This window comes from Pygocentrus nattereri, chromosome 22, assembly GCF_015220715.1.
Source record: "Pygocentrus nattereri isolate fPygNat1 chromosome 22, fPygNat1.pri, whole genome shotgun sequence".
Classification (NCBI taxonomy): domain Eukaryota; kingdom Metazoa; phylum Chordata; class Actinopteri; order Characiformes; family Serrasalmidae; genus Pygocentrus; species Pygocentrus nattereri.
Genome location: NC_051232.1, coordinates 33576585 through 33593817, shown reverse-complemented (window position 1 = coordinate 33593817; position 17233 = coordinate 33576585). Strand labels below are relative to the sequence as shown.

The following is a 17233-nucleotide window of genomic DNA, read 5'->3' as shown; positions in this document are numbered from 1 at the left end:
GCTTTCTGCGCTCTCCCTCTCGCAAGCTTTCTGCGTTCTCCCTCGCGCACGCTTTCTGCGCTCTCCCTCTCGCACGCTTTCTGCGTTCTCCCTCTCGCACGCTTTCTGCTTCTATCGTCTGTGAACAGTTCGGCCTAAAGCAGAGTGATGTTACAGCTCATCACACAGGCGGGGCTATGCTAGCAGACTGAGGGGCTAGTTGTAACCGTCACTAAAAAGTTGTTTGAACCCGATGGGAGATTTAAACCTAAATGCTTAAATATATGCGCATTTAATTAAGTATAACTAGTGAAAAGAGGTGCATTCAGAAAATCAGACGCCAACATCAATAGAATAAAATTTAAATACATTTTATTTACATGACATCTACATATGTTTCTGCATTTTCTCTTACAAACTTTCTGCGCTCTCCCTCTCGCACGCTTTCTGCGCTCTCCCTCTCGCAAGCTTTCTGCGCTCTCCCTCTCGCACGCTTTCTGCGCTCTCCCTCGCGCAAGCTTTCTGCGCTCTCCCTCGCGCACGCTTTCTGCGCTCTCCCTCGCGCACGCTTTCTGCGCTCTCCCTCGCGCACGCTTTCTGCGCTCTCCCTCGCGCACGCTTTCTGCGTTCTCCCTCTCGCACGCTTTCTGCGTTCTCCCTCTCGCACGCTTTCTGCGCTCTCCCTCGCGCACGCTTTCTGCGCTCTCCCTCGCGCACGCTTTCTGCGTTCTCCCTCGCGCACGCTTTCTGCGTTCTCCCTCGCGCACGCTTTCTGCGCTCTCCCTCGCGCACGCTTTCTGCGCTCTCCCTCTCGCACGCTTTCTGCGCTCTCCCTCTCGCACGCTTTCTGCGCTCTCCCTCGCGCACGCTTTCTGCGCTCTCCCTCGCGCACGCTTTCTGCGTTCTCCCTCTCGCACGCTTTCTGCGTTCTCCCTCGCGCACGCTTTCTGCGTTCTCCCTCGCGCACGCTTTCTGCGCTCTCCCTCGCGCACGCTTTCTGCGCTCTCCCTCGCGCACGCTTTCTGCGCTCTCCCTCGCGCACGCTTTCTGCGTTCTCCCTCTCGCACGCTTTCTGCGTTCTCCCTCTCGCAAGCTTTCTGCGCTCTCCCTCGCGCACGCTTTCTGCGCTCTCCCTCTCGCAAGCTTTCTGCGCTCTCCCTCTCGCACGCTTTCTGCGCTCTCCCTCTCGCAAGCTTTCTGCGTTCTCCCTCGCGCACGCTTTCTGCGCTCTCCCTCGCGCACGCTTTCTGCGCTCTCCCTCTCGCACGCTTTCTGCGCTCTCCCTCTCGCAAGCTTTCTGCGCTGTCCCTCGCGCACGCTTTCTGCGCTCTCCCTCTCGCACGCTTTCTGCTTCTATCGTCTGTGAACAGTTCGGCTTAAAGCAGAGTGATGTTACAGCTCATCACACAGGCGGGGCTATGCTAGCAGACTGAGGGGCTAGTTGTAACCGTCACTAAAAAGTTGTTTGAACCCGATGGGAGATTTAAACCTAAATGCTTAAATATATGTGCATTTAATTAAGTATAACTAGTGAAAAGAGGTGCATTCAGAAAATCAGACGCCAACATCAATAGAATAAAATTTAAATACATTTTATTTACATGACATCTACATATGTTTCTGCATTTTCTCTTACAAACTTTCTGCGCTCTCCCTCGCGCACGCTTTCTGCGATCTCCCTCGCGCACGCTTTCTGCGCTCTCCCTCTCGCAAGCTTTCTGCGCTCTCCCTCTCGCAAGCTTTCTGCGCTCTCCCTCGCGCACGCTTTCTGCGCTCTCCCTCGCGCACGCTTTCTGCGCTCTCCCTCGCGCACGCTTTTTGCGTTCTCCCTCGCGCACGCTTTCTGCGCTCTCCCTCGCGCACGCTTTCTGCGTTCTCCCTCGCGCACGCTTTCTGCGCTGTCCCTCGCGCACGCTTTCTGCGTTCTCCCTCGCGCACGCTTTCTGCGCTGTCCCTCGCGCACGCTTTCTGCGCTCTCCCTCGCGCACGTTTTCTGCGCTCTCCCTCGCGCACGCTTTCTGCGCTCTCCCTCGCGCACGCTTTCTGCGTTCTCCCTCGCGCACGCTTTCTGCGTTCTCCCTCGCGCACGCTTTCTGCGTTCTCCCTCGCGCACGCTTTCTGCGCTGTCCCTCGCGCACGCTTTCTGCGTTCTCCCTCGCGCACGCTTTCTGCGTTCTCCCTCGCGCACGCTTTCTGCGCTCTCCCTCGCGCACGCTTTCTGCGCTCTCCCTCGCGCACGTTTTCTGCGCTCTCCCTCGCGCACGCTTTCTGCGCTCTCCCTCGCGCACGCTTTCTGCGTTCTCCCTCGCGCACGCTTTCTGCGTTCTCCCTCGCGCACGCTTTTTGCGCTCTCCCTCGCGCACGCTTTCTGCGTTCTCCCTCTCGCACGCTTTATGCGTTCTCCCTCTCGCAAGCTTTCTGCGCTCTCCCTCGCGCACGCTTTCTGCGCTGTCCCTCGCGCACGCTTTCTGCGTTCTCCCTCGCGCACGCTTTCTGCGCTGTCCCTCGCGCACGCTTTCTGCGTTCTCCCTCGCGCACGCTTTCTGCGTTCTCCCTCGCGCACGCTTTCTGCGTTCTCCCTCTCGCACGCTTTATGCGTTCTCCCTCTCGCAAGCTTTCTGCGTTCTCCCTCTCGCAAGCTTTCTGCGCTCTCCCTCGCGCACGCTTTCTGCGCTCTCCCTCTCGCACGCTTTCTGCGTTCTCCCTCTCGCACGCTTTCTGCGCTCTCCCTCTCGCACGCTTTCTGCGCTCTCCCTCTCGCACGCTTTCTGCGTTCTCCCTCTCGCACGCTTTCTGCGCTCTCCCTCGCGCACGCTTTCTGCGTTCTCCCCCTTTTTTTTGTAAAATTTGATTTTTTTTTTTATAATTCAGTTGTTAAGATGTAAAGAAAGACATTCAGATTGGTTTGAGAGAAACAGTCACAGCAGTGGTGACTGGAACCAGATGTCCTAAGAATGCACATCAAAAATCTAAGTGACTTTGTTTAGATGTAAATGATTGAATTATGTAGAGGTTTTTACCCCAATAAAGCTACGTATACACTTTATTAATTCTTTTTCAGTAGCCGTAATGCCAACCAATCAGCAGTCAGTTGAAGGAGTGCTAACCAATCTTTATTATTTATTGTCTTGTTTTTATTTTTGATGATCTTTTTTCTTTTCTTACTCTGTTGTTTTTACTTTGTATTGTGAAGCACTTTGAGCTGCATTTTTAATGTCTGAAAGGTGCTATAGAAAAAATATTATTATTATTATTATTATTATTATTATTATTAATGATAATAATAATGTTTGCAGAATGAGTTGCATCACTGTCTTCATCAAGGCCGACCAAATCATAACACACTGTGGTATGTTGTAGAATTACACACTAGATCAGAGGCCTTCAAATCCAGACCTGAAGTTCAGCTTCTAGTTCTGTTGATGTAACTGATTGGCCACCTAGTGTAACTACCAGTGGCCACAAAATCCAGAACGGGAAACTGGATTCCATGTCCAGATCGGAAGGCCTTTGGACTAGATCACAAAGTCCCAATCCCGGGGACAATACACTATGGACAATTTTGTGCTTTCCATCATCCAACATCCTGATTCAAGTCTAACAAGCTCCTAATGTGCCATGTCTGGTGTGAAGCAGGGTTGGAATTAAGGGGGACTGGAGGGTCCCATAAGCTGTAAGTCAGCAACGACCATGAAGACGGCGACAATAAACTCTTAGCAGCCATGCTAGAAGCCTATAAATATCTATTTATAGCAAAGAGTTTTAATTTGATGCTTTTCAGGAAAATGCAGACTAGACTATTTGTTCAGTTCAACTTCATTTTTACACCCGTTTCTGATAAATGTAATATAATAAAACTTTATTCTAGTTGGAATCCCTTAACTAACTCTTCTTAAAGTAGCAGTGTGAAAGATTGGGGTGACAAAAACTAGGCTGTCAGTTTCTCTGAAGGACTTCATTTGTATTTCTCAGTGTAAATTTTAAGCCACGTGTGATCTGCTGTGGCTTTTTGTGGCCTCATTATGGGTTTAATTAAACACAGTCATGGCTGGAATGTTCCAGGACTTTGCTGGAACTTTCCTGTCAAAGCAAGCGGTTCTTGGCTGTTTGCGAATGTGAAGCCATTTAATGTTTCAGCTGAAGACAGGGCTAAGAGATACACCTAACGCCCTTTCTGCCACAATTCGAACCCTGGCATTAAGACCTTTTTGCCACAGTTCAAAGCCTGGCATTAAGACCTTTTTGCCACAGTTCAAAGCCTGACATTAAGACCTTTTTGCCACAGTTCGAACCCTGGCATTAAGACCTTTTTGCCACAATTCGAACCCTGACATTAAGACCTTTTTGCCACAGTTCGGTTCAAACCCTGACATTAAGACCTTTTTGCCACAGTTCGAACCCTGACATTAAGACCTTTTTGCCACAATTCGAACCCTGGCATTAAGACCTTTTTGCCACAATTCGGTTCAAACCCTGACATTAAGACCTTTTTGCCACAATTCGGTTCAAACCTTGACATTAAGACCTTTTTGCCACAGTTCGAACCCTGACATTAAGACCTTTTTGCCACAATTCGGTTCAAACCCTGACATTAAGACCTTTTTGCCACAATTCGGTTCAAACCCTGACATTAAGACCTTTTTGCCACAATTCGGTTCAAACCCTGACATTAAGACCTTTTTGCCACAGTTCGAACCCTGACATTAAGACCTTTTTGCCACAATTCGAACCCTGACATTAAGACCTTTTTGCCACAGTTCGAACCCTGACATTAAGACCTTTTTGCCACAGTTTGGTTCAAACCCTGACATTAAGACCTTTTTGCCACAGTTCGAACCCTGGCATTAAGACCTTTTTGCCACAATTCGGTTCAAACCCTGACATTAAGACCTTTTTGCCACAATTCGGTTCAAACCCTGACATTAAGACCTTTTTGCCACAATTCGAACCCTGGCATTAAGACCTTTTTGCCACAATTCGGTTCAAACCCTGACATTAAGACCTTTTTGCCACAATTCGGTTCAAACCCTGACATTAAGACCTTTTTGCCACAATTCGAACCCTGACATTAAGACCTTTTTGCCACAATTCGAACCCTGACATTAAGACCTTTTTGCCACAGTTCGAACCCTGACATTAAGACCTTTTTGCCACAATTCGAACCCTGACATTAAGACCTTTTTGCCACAGTTCGGTTCAAACCCTGACATTAAGACCTTTTTGCCACAATTCGGTTCAAACCCTGACATTAAGACCTTTTTGCCACAGTTCGGTTCAAACCCTGACATTAAGACCTTTTTGCCACAGTTCGGTTCAAACCCTGACATTAAGACCTTTCTGCCACAATTCGGTTCGAACCCTGACGTTAAGACTTTTTGTGGTAATGGAGAAAAAGCACATGAATTCCGATCTGAGCGTCACATTAAGGTCACATGGCCATGAATCGGATATGTATCCAATCTAGGACCCCATATGAAAGAGGCTCAGGTCGGATTTGAAAGAAAAATCAGATCTGAGTCACATTAGGGCAGAAAAATCCGATTCATGACACTTCAACCTGGTAATGTAAACGTAGCCTTTCATGTGTGGTCCTAGATCCAGTTTGTGGCCATGCGACTCTAAGGTGAAGCTCAGATCGCAATTCATGTGCTTTTCTTCCACTGTGCCATCTTTCAGCGTTACCATGGCAGCAGCGCCAAACAGAAGTTGGAGCCGGTCATCAGTGGAAAAGCAGCTCATCTCACCTTTTTCTCCTTCGGATTGGATTTCAGCAGTGAGGCTCCTAATGTGAACGTAGCCTTAAAGGAGAGGGACAAACCAGAAAAGCAGAACACCTACCTGAACGATGTACTGCCAAAGCAGGGGCCCGCACGTCGTCATAGGAACGCCCGTCTGTGATGACGATCATGATCTTGCGCTTGTTGGGTTTGGACTTGCTGAAGAGCTGCTCGGCCGCGTATGTGATGGCAGCTCCTGTGCTCGTTCCGCCGCTCCAGTAGTTGATGCGCTTGATTGCGTTCAGCAGGTCGGCCTTGGTGTTGTGCTGGCCGAAGGCGAACTCGAGCCGCTGCTCGTACGTGTACTGCACGGCGCCCACGCGCGTGTCTGTGTCGGAGATCTCGAACTCGCGCGTGACGTTGGCCACAAACTGCAGGACTGTGCGGAAGTTGCCCGTGCCCACGCTGCTGGAGCCGTCGATGACGAAAGCGATGTCGTTGGCGTTCAGGCAGGTCTTGCTGCACACCAGCCGGTCCGTGTCGCACACACGTTTCACCAGCGGCTGCACGGCCTTGCGCAGGGCGAACCAGCTGGCCACGGGCAGAGAGAAGAAGCCGTTGGTCCTGCACACAGCCTGGAAGGAGACAAACAGCCTTACTTTTCAAGAATTCCTCATTTAGGAATTTTTCAGAAAATGCTGCAAAATGTTCCTCGGACGATAAATCCCTCTGTGGGAAACGCACAGCAGAGACTGTGGGGAATTTATTCCTAAGGCCCCATAATAACCCAGTGTTTATATTTGAATCACCTACTGTGTAATGTGTAAATATTGTCTAATATCACTTATCAAGGTGATGAAAGGCAAATTGGTCCTTTTTGGTTCTCCGTCGGTACTTTTTCCCAACGCAGTAAATATTACCTTTTAAACATGGTCATCAGGTTGCATGTCAATCATCGGTGATAATTACATCACCTACGCCTAGTGAAGGGTGAAATACCACAAGTCCTTCAATGGCTTGTTGGTGAAATGCTACTGGATTTATCGCTGATTTTGGTTTTACTGGTGAGTCTTGTTCCCGTCCTCGCTCAGAAAGGCCTTTCCTGGATGCTCCTTTAGTGCCCAAGCATGACGTGCTTCAGATATTTTTGTACATTGCACAACGTCACTAGTCGTAAATTGCCTCAGCCCCAACTTCTGGAACAGGCATCAACATCAGTGTGAGCACTAGGGCTGAATGATTTGGGGAAAATACTGAATTGTGTTTATTCTGACTATTTTCCATGAATCGAGGTTCAGACTTGTTTATTTTTTATTTTTTACCAAGACCAGAATATCCACTTTTTTCTGGCTTGCGGTTTGACTCCTTAATGTATTGTGCCAGAAAGATGGTAATTAGGGGTTGTGATGTCACAACACATGGGGGTTTAGTTGCCTCTGGTTGGCTGTGTAGCTGTATACTGTAAGGTTCTCTGGTAAAACAAGCTTTCTGATAACCTCGGCTATAATTTTTTAAATTGCAATTTGAAAATGACACTTTGATAGACAAGCACTTGGTCTTTCAGCCCTTATGAGGACATATTCTCAAAAAAAACGACAAAATGAACAACAAAATCTTGTCTTTATACCGCGGCTTTCAAAAAATGACCCCTTTCTGTGTTTTGTTTTTCACAGACCCTGCCAACTTTTTTTGAATTGAGGTTTTTATGCACAAGGCAAAATAGTACCTAGTACTTTTGGGTTTAGCAATATTTTAACGTTATATTACACATAAAGGACTCACATAAAGGTTCATTATGAAGTTCTCTACAATGCACAGTCACTCTAAATGACCTGGTTTACATCTCAGCTATTGAATAATTCAGAAATGAATAACAGTCTGGGGCATTTGCCTCTATTGGACGGCTCCAGCTGATGAACTCGTCACATTAATGTTCTGCTAGAAATGTTTAGAAAAGATATAAACGCTTTAATACGGTGTGTTTCAAATGGAATGTTCTATATTGCATCAGATGCACGGCATGACTGTCCACTCAGCAAACATTCTGACTGACAGCTTAGAGCTTTCACACTTATTTCCAACTCATCCTGATTTCTCTGCTTGTCTCGGTTACCTTGTCCACAAAGTTGGCCTCCACTACATTGTGCTTCTCGTTGTCATCAGGACCCTCGATGGTAACAAAGAAGATATTGATGCCCGACTCCCGTGCCAGTCGTGACGCCTCTTCCACCTTGTCAGTGGGCCAGCCGTCTACCAAGACCACGGCTACATTGGGTGCCCCGCCACGGTTGCCGTTGGCATCACTGAAGTAGTGCTTGTTGAGGTAAGAGAGGGCCTTCCCTAAACAGCCACAGAGGGGCAGCAGAGATGCAGTAAGTACAAACCAGCCCCAGTTCACTGAGCCATAGCAGCCTCTGAACACACAGGCCTCTGTTTCGGACGTGGCACTGCGTTTTGTTTACCAGCCACTGCCCCTTAAACGCTTTCCAGTAGCAACTTGGAAATGATTAACTGCATTTGGAGAACGAACGCAAGCAAGAAGGCACTGACTCAGAGGTAGCATGACATTTAATTAAAATAAAAACTTTTTTTAAAGCTAAAATTTTATCAGTGCACAACCTTAGACAGTATAACTAAATAGTCTGTTAAGGTGTGAGACAGGCATGGCATCTAGAACCCAGTGCCAAATCTAACCCCCAGGAGTCACCAGTGTGTGGCAGCAGCCCTGTAATTTACTTGATAGTTCCCACGTCAGTTTTAAATTTAATTCCAGCCTTGCATGTGTAAATATGGTAAAAGTCTGTAAAGAAAGTGATAATTATGGCCTTTTTTGCTTTCACTATAAATTGGCTCATGCAGACAGAAAGAAGACTGCTTAACTGAGACCCAGTTTCAGTCTAAAGACAAATGGGGCACTGTACACTTCTCTTTTTCAACGCTGTCAGTGTAAATTAATCAGAAAAGCCGCAGCACCATTAAAAAAAAAAACAAACACTTCTGTGTAATCTGTCTGCGGCTCATCATATAGCAAATCACTGAATGGTAAGCGGGGGTTACTGCATTCATGGACCAAGTATCAAATGCATTTCCCAAAGCCATGTCCTTATAGGGGTGGGTGATATGAAATGTATCATGAAATTATATTTTTGCCATAAGACATTTTTGCAATACACTATGCATATCGCTGCTGTCGGAACAAAACCTCCCATCTCCAAAATGGTAACTTTACAGGAGGAGGAAAAAACTACTGCATTTCTAATGTAATTCATCCATCCATCCATCCATCCATTTTCTAAGCCGCTTCTCCGTCAGGGTCGCGGGGGGATGCTGGAGCCTATCCCAGCAGCCTTCGGGCAGAAGGCAGGATACACCCTGGACAGGTCGCCAGTTAATGTAATTCAATGGAACCAAAATTTTTTCCAAGTAATTTTGGGTCATTTCATTTGGCCCATTTGTCATGAAATTTACATACAATGTCAAGAGCAACATGTATGTTCAAATTATGTCAAAAACTGAAAATCGGAGATGCAAGGTCTTGTTCCGACAGCAACGATATCGTGGTGATTGATCATGTAATCAATGCACCAATAGTGCTGCATTTAAGAACTATCAAAGCCTATGAATAGTGATTTCATGCTCAGTGTTTTCAAACTGCACTAAATCTAGTCAAACAGGACTAACTATGCTCTCTTTAAAGCTGCACTATGTAAGATTTGTGGATTTGGAGACCTCTCTGGTGAAAATGTGCAACTGCACACAACATGTATGAAAAACAGTTTGTAGTGTGTGGTTTGTGTTTCGGACCTCTTCCCTGAGGGGATGAATCTGATAACCGAAAGAGTTTTCGAAGTTAAATTAGTCAAAGCCTGGTTAAGGATGTGTTTTGGTCACAGCCTTTGTTTTTGCTGCTTAAATAGCTTAGCATTGTTTAGTTTAAGAGGTGCTGCTAAAGAAATCCTAAAGGTCCACCATCCTAATGAATTGTCCCGAGTGGAAGTGGCTAATGGAGAGTTCTCAGAGCAATAGTAAAACACCACACCTGGTTCAAGTCATTAGTTTGTATTTATAGTGGATCATGTTTGTTAGAGCATTGATTCCAGTGCTGGGGACCAACCGGCCTTCACAGTTTCAACCACTCCCTGCACCAGCGCAGAGGTCCCAACCCAACCATTAAGAAGTCAAAAAAATCCAACCACTTTGGGAGCCACAGTGTTTTATGTTCATTTTATTGATGTTCCATTTTACCGTCCTGGCTGTAAATATGTCTCAGTATGGGCTGATGTTCTAGTATAGGCTAAAAATATAATATAAACAAAATCACAGCCTTTGCTCTTTGCTCTACCTTACTGCTTTATTCGCATCTCCAGCAGGAAACTTTTCCATTAAAGTGGAACAGTTTCTTTTAAAATGTCTCTCGAGTTCGACTTTTTAAGAGGAAGTCGCTTCTCATTTGCCAGCTTCTTGTTCAAATTTTTCTGTTCCACCTTAAATGGTGCCTGAGGTGCTAGAATGTAACTGTGGGACCAATTAAGTTGGAATGGGATTCATCACTCCAGTGAACACGTCTCCACTGCTCTAGAGTCCAGTGGCGGCGCTTTACACCACTGCATTCCACGCTTTGCATTGCGCTTGGTGATGTAAGGCTTGGCTGCAGCTGCTCGGCCATGGAAACCCATTCCATGAAGCTCTCTACGCTGTTCTTGAGCTGATCTGAAGGCCACATGACGTTTGGAGGTCTGTAGTGATTGACTCTGCAGAAAGTCGTTGACCTCTGCGCACTATGCCCCTCAGCATCCGCTGACCGCTCAGTCATTTTACGTGGCCGACCACTTCGTGGCTGAGTTGCTGTCGTTCCCAATCGCTTCCACTTTGTTATAATCCCACTGACAGTTGACTGTGGAATATTTAGTAGTGAGGAAATTTCACGACTGGACTTGCTGCACAGGTGGCGTTCGATCACGGTACCACGCTGGAATTCACTGAGCTCCTGAGAGCGACCCATTCTTTCACTAATGTCTGTAGAAGCAGTCTGCAGGCCGAGGGGCTCAGCTTTATACACCTGTGGCCATGGAAGTGACTGGAACACCTGGATTCAGTGATTTGGCTGGGTAAGTGAATGCCTTTGGCAATATAGTGTATGTGACCTGCAGTGTGCACACCAGTCTTCAGGGTTAGAGGTTAGTGAATTATTGGATTCCATTAACTCCAGTGTTTAAGACCATTTACTGTTTAAACTGTGTTGGACAATTTTACTGCAATGGAGGATTATTTTATTTTTACCTGAAAATATGATTCAGCTGTGGAGCCACAACAGGGCAGTAAAAGACCCGCATGCTCCCGATACCTGTCTTAGGCTAAAGGAAGCAGGGGCAAACTTCTTATGAACTGGAACCTGATCCGACTTTAACTCACCCACGTTTGAGAGTCCTCCTTTCTGGACGATCTTATCGACGGCAGGCTTCAGATCTTTGGAGCTAGAATATTGCCGCAGGCTGAACTCTGTTACTGGGTCATCCCTTGTGAAGCAGAAGGGAAAAGGAATGCTAAATGTGCACTAAAGGATCCCCCAGCTTCTTACACCTTCCCAAATAAATACTTTTATTGCTATATCTGTATGACACACAAAGATGAGAGTATTTTACCCGTATTGGATGATGCCCATCATCGGTCCAGCCACACCTACGTTGATGACCTGGGAAACCTCTGCCAGGAAGTCCTTCTGGATCTTAAAGCGTCGCTTTCCAATGCTCCAGCTGCCATCCATGAGGAAGGCAATGTCAACTTTACAGTCTGCAATGAGAGGTATACACTTGACCTTATACAACAGACTCTGCACTGAATTCTGGTCAATCTGGATCATACAAGTGGAGAAACACGAGTGAACCTACTCGGGTCTCCCTGTGACACAGGCTCTGGGGCTCTGGGTAAGGAGTCCTGCTCTCGGATGTTGAACCCTGCAGAGAATAAAGGACAGAGAATTGGAGAACGTTGCTTGCCTGTGTTATGCTGCTAATATGGACCCCTACAAAACATATCTGAACACCGCCTCAGCGTGCATCCCTGGCATCACCTCTCATTCTATGCGGAAGGAGAGAAAGAGCGACCGAAGCGCTCACCTGAGTCGAAAGGGTTTGCTTCTGGCTTCCACACCTCCACCGGCTCCACTGTGACAGCAACATCACACAGATCACTACATCGCTGCACCAAATAACCAAGCAATAGCAACAGCATGCGGCATTGAAAATCACAATGCAGGCTTGCATGGAAGATTACTGTACATGATAACATGGGGAGACCTGATAAATAGGCCCTTTTCTCAATTCCACATTTTTTTCTGCTGGAAGCGCTTGCTCAGGGTAGTTCCAACAAGTTTATTGTTAGTGAGTTGTAGTCATCTTAATGTGGTTGGTAAGGTGAGTGGGTAACACCTCTGCCTTCTATGTTGTAGACTGGGGTTCAATTCCCCGCCTAGGCAAGCACCCTACACTATACCAATAAAGGTTGGGCATGACTCCTAACACTACCTTCGCCTACCTGTGTAAAGCAATCAAACTGCAAGTCATTCTGAATAAGAGCGTCTGCCAAATGCCATACATGCATCTCCAGCAAATATGGCTTATCTGGTGTTTTGGTTATAGTTATCTTTACCTCCATCAATTTCTCCTTTTTTGGACGGTTGCTGACGTGATTGTGCTCTGATAGCTGTCAAGGAATTTTCAGTCTTGGCAACTTTGACAAAGGTAAAGTAATGCACCTTTCTATGTTGAGCTGAAGTGATAAAAACTTCTGTATTTCTGAGTTTAGTGACTGTGTAAGGCAGAAGCAGAACATGTTTTACCCAACATTTACACACTTCTGTTTCTTGTGATCAGGGCCTATCTATGTCTGATTTAGCCACTTTAGTGCACTGTTTTGTGCCACAGTACCTTATGTTGTAAATGAGTGAAAACAAGCTCTTTTTTCACTCAGAGTCCCACCAATTCCAGCAATTATGCAAACTGTCTGCATAATTCAGTTGTTAAGATGTAAAGAGTCATTCAGAGTGGTTTGGTGTGAAACGGTCCATTCTAAAGAGTCAGAATTGTTCACAGTAGTGGCGAAAGGAACCAGCCGTGCAAATCGTTTAAGTGTGAGACATTGTTTTATGATAGTTTTGGCCTATATATTTTTAAAAACCCATTTGTGGTGGATGGTTCCCAAAGAAAGCCTATTTTTTGGATTTACAACTATTTTACCATCATTAACAGTACATATAAAAAGTCATGTGGATAAAATGGCTATATTTGTGTTGTAATCATCACAAGTCCTTGTTCTGATCACAACCACTGTAAAGAAATCCCAACAAAACACTCTGAATAAAAGCATATTAAATGGCAGAAAACAGCAGAATTCTCTTTTAAAATCTCAACTGACCAATGCAATGAAAGATCAAACTGAGGGTATATCACCTGATCAAGAGCTGCACAGGACTGCATGCTGATCACCCCAAAAGCATGTACACTGATACTTGCTGGACAGGACCTAAGTTATGTCCTTTCTCCACATGGGAACAGGCAGTACAAGCATCTGTGCCAACTTGTTATGTCTTACAGATGTCAGTGCAGGTAGGATCATGACGTACCTCTGGTGTGTCCAGTTTCAGGGAGGAGTTTGCGGCTAGTGTCCGCTTCTGCTGGCCGAGGAGCTGAGAATGGAAATGCGAGTGCAGTTAAGTTCTGAACCAGGTAGCCTGTGGTGTACTTACCATGAGGACACGGGGGAGAAAAAGCACATCTCTGACACTCCACTCTCAGTTCTCATGATGGCTGTTCCTCCGCAATTACACAGCTAGAGGTTTTATTTGTAGGAGTGTGTGTGCAAAAATAGTGCCAGCGTTCAGCTCCCCAAAACCAGATCCTTGCAGTTTGGATGCCTCAGCTGTGTCACAGAGGCCACGCTCTTTGCCCTGTAATTTTGAGGAACTAAAAACTGAGGGGCCTTAAGGATGCTGTTTGGTGTCTTGTCCAGGGTCTGTTTGTGGTTTCCTGTTTGATTTGGAGCTTGTTTGTTTGAGGTTATGCATGTAATGCTAAAAACAAATGAGCCTCCGACAGACAAATTAAAATCTGTCAGACTATTCTTACGCATTCAATTTACCATTATTGGCACATTGACATAGATTTATGTTGGTGGATTGAGCTTAAAACGGTGGAAACAATGGCAGTTATTTGTAGAAATGCAGATAAACATAACTCATTCAGATTCTCAGACACCCTAAATGCATACTGAATGCTTATGTGGGGAATCCTCAGGAACTTTCTTCACACAATCCAAAGACATAGAATAGATATGCTAAGCATCCCCTTCTGGGTTGCAGGGGAACCTGGAGCCTATCTCAGCAATCATTGGGTGGAAGACAGGACACCAACATCCTGGACAGGTCACCAGTCCATCACAGGGCAGACAAACAGACATATACACTCACAGCCACACCTAGGGTCAATTTAGCTTGTCCAATTGGCCTGACTGCATGTCTTTGGACAGTGGGAGGAAACCGAAGTACCCGGAGGAAACCCATGCAGACACGGGCAAACTTGCAAAGACATAGAAAGGACCCTGGTTACCCGGCTGGGGATTCAAACCCAGGCCCTTCTTGCTGTGAGGCGACAGCGCTACCCCCTGCGCTTGTAACATTAGAAGAGCCCTTTAGGTGCTATATAGAACCCTTTACAAAAAGGTTCTATATAGAACGATCTACAGCACATTCTCCATCAATCTGAAGAACCCTTTAACTGTTCACTACAGAACCATCTTTTTAAGTGTGTAGTGTAGTAATAGGATTTAGATTTTGAAATGGCTAATGGAATTTTTTTTTCCCTGTGGAGTTGAAGTAGATACAGAAAAGTGAGCTCTCCCATTGGTTAGGACTTCAGGAGCTGGACTCCAGGCCTTATTAGATTAATTGCCAACAAAATTAGAAAGTGACAACCAATCATATGTTGATTTACAGTGAATGAGGCCAAATTCCTGTGAAAAAAACATCACTCTTGGCCTTTCGCAAGTCCTAGATTCATCATTGTGACTGTGAATACAGGCGGTAGTTTGTCTTTGTCAATGGAAAACAGGGGTGGCAGCTCTACACCAGGACTCTTTACTAAAACCGTCTCTGTAAAATTGATAAACACAAGCTAAAATGGGTTAATGTCTATTACAAGCTTCTATAAGCAACATGAAATGTGTTTTACAAGAGATTCACATCTGGAATGGCTATGTGCACCACCGTTAGCTTAGTGCTTACACATTGTTAGGGAGCTATCAGAAATTAACATTAACTTAAAGGTGGGTTTTTTTTTCTCATTTTTGACAGAGTTTTGATATTTATGGCCCAGAATGAAGGCCAAGCTCTATTAGTCGTGGTTTACCACTGGAAATGACACTATAACCTCATGCACATTGAAAGTAAACCAATACAAACGTTCATGCACAGAAAACATTAAACAATATCCTGCAGTATTTCAAGAACCTTTTAGGACCCCTTTGGTTGAAAAAAAACAAAAGATCACTTACGGTACTGTCCAAAGTTATAAGACCAGCGCTCATACTCTGAAATATCTGGCCTTGGGTCTGGAGCTGCAAGGAAAAAGCCAGGCATTTCAGACGCAAGTTAGTGCAGCCTGGTGCATTGCAAGAACAAATGCACACAATGTCCATGGCTGCAGTTGGCCTGTTTAGGAAAACCAGTAATCCAATTGCAAATTAGATTTCAGAGCTGAGCCCATTTTCTTACCTTTTCTTCTTAAAAAAGCCCGTATGACTAAGGCTATGGCAGCACCATATGTACATGCATACAATATGAAGATCATATGGACAGCACTCTGACATGACCGTATTAAAACATCTTGAAAACTGTTGACATGCTATACACGTACAGCATGGTGGAACAGAACACTTGAGTGCAAACAGGCAACAGATACTGTAGCTACATTCAGTACATCAGTATGGATCAAGCATGACTGAACTGACATATGCTTTGCATACTGATTCAACCACATGCAGATGTATGCCCCTTTTTTTTCTCCTCCTCCTCCTCCTCCTCCTCCTCCTCCTGTGGAGTACATCTGAAAGGCGGCATATAGCATCTTACCTGCAGAATTGCCAGTGTCCACCTCAGTCCATGTGTAGCCCCTGTCTGGCTCAGAGTTACTAATATCTGAATAAAGAGAAGTAACGGAATGATGTACAGTTGGACAGACTCTTTATGGTATTCCACATTTCAAGGCATGCAAAGGTTTATGATTAAGTTATACATTTAATATTGCATTTATGAGCATATTTATGATCTTTTGCATCAGGGATCCTGATTAAAAGTCATGATTAGCTTAGGTTTATGTTTGTGTTTATTATTTTTTTTAATTCGCTATCAAACTATTTACTATTACTGACTGACAGTCATCTCTGGTCTGTAGAAAACAGTGAGATCCCCTGCTCTGTGCGAGATACCTGATGTTCTCCTGGGTCCAGACAACCAGTCAGGTCGAGCGTGTGCAGGGTTTGGCCATTCCCTCCTAGCAAAGTCTGAGTGAGGAGATTTGAAAGCTACTTACAATGCGTCAGCCACAGAGATGAGTTAACGAGTGATCTTTAGGTAGCCCATGCATTTTCATGAGAAAACCCTGAGACCTAGTACCCAAAAAGCTTTTGTAAGATCATGCTTTCTAAAGAATTCCTGTGACAGAGTATCTTGTGTGATGCAGTTTACACCGAACAAATCAACACTTACAAAATATTGGCTTCTCTAAAGCTGAGCAGAGATGTATTGGAATGAACTGACTCAGAAACAACTGTAGGTCTCTGGTACTGAGGTGACTGGTAGCCTAGTGGAAGGACAAATGATCGATACGTTGCAGGTTCAAATCCTGGGACTGACTGGGCACACCTTAGGGTGACCAGATGTCCCTGTTTCCGGAGATGGGCCATCAAAACCGATGAATTAAAAACACACAGGAACGTCCTAAGAAAGACCTGGTAGCAGAGCAGATGGGCAGGCATCTTGCATTGTGCTTGTTTTGGTCAGCAGTGGGGGCTGCTGCTATTTCTTACCCACTTCTACCACTTTCTCACCTTGTTTTACAGAATACAGCTGTGTAAAACACGGAACTGTCTTTTATTTCGTAGATAAAAATGTATTGACCACCTAACTGGAAACATCCCTGGTTTTCATTTCAGATATCTGGTCACCTTGGTTTACTGGTTGGGCAAGACACTTAAGCCCAACTGCCCCAGTGTGGCTCCTAAACTGGGTATCGTTAGGCAGACAAATGACAAATTGACCCTTGTAGGATCAATAAAAGACATAACATACTTGATCCTTTGGCCTACACCCAGAAAGCTTTAGCATCTACACAGTAATGCATCCAGTCCTGAGCAGTTGGAGAATATTCCCAGTGGCAAGTTTGATTCTCTAAATCCACCACAGCATCCATCTATTTGGTTGATGGCCTTGATAGATCTAAAACCATGGCCTGACAAATTCCTCAGATGCAAAACATCGCATCACT

General features: G+C 45.4%; 1 protein-coding gene and 1 long non-coding RNA gene across 11 annotated transcripts in view; one reads left to right on the top strand and one right to left on the bottom strand.

Annotated features, from left to right (window-relative positions):
- Positions 1-17233, top strand: part of LOC119262029 — an 80244-nt gene that overhangs the window by 9862 nt on the left and 53149 nt on the right. Inside the window, exon 2 of the long non-coding RNA XR_005129361.1 lies at positions 7860-8019. This is a non-coding gene — a long non-coding RNA (uncharacterized LOC119262029). The remainder of the gene's footprint in view (positions 1-7859; positions 8020-17233) is intronic.
- vit (vitrin) overlaps positions 1-17233 on the bottom strand; it is a 50278-nt gene that overhangs the window by 2780 nt on the left and 30265 nt on the right. For 5 of the 10 annotated variants that reach the window (XM_037532819.1, XM_037532822.1, XM_037532825.1 and 2 more), the window contains 10 exons: positions 16176-16250; positions 15820-15885; positions 15243-15305; positions 13318-13380; positions 11813-11860; positions 11585-11650; positions 11339-11486; positions 11109-11212; positions 7810-8036; positions 5818-6331 (listed from right to left, as the gene is read on the bottom strand). In XM_037532819.1, the coding sequence (XP_037388716.1) occupies positions 5818-6331; positions 7810-8036; positions 11109-11212; positions 11339-11486; positions 11585-11650; positions 11813-11860; positions 13318-13380; positions 15243-15305; positions 15820-15885; positions 16176-16250 (1374 nt within the window). The remainder of the gene's footprint in view (positions 1-5817; positions 6332-7809; positions 8037-11108; positions 11213-11338; positions 11487-11584; positions 11651-11812; positions 11861-13317; positions 13381-15242; positions 15306-15819; positions 15886-16175; positions 16251-17233) is intronic. The other 5 variants (XM_037532823.1, XM_037532824.1, XM_037532827.1 and 2 more) reach the window with 3 other exon arrangements.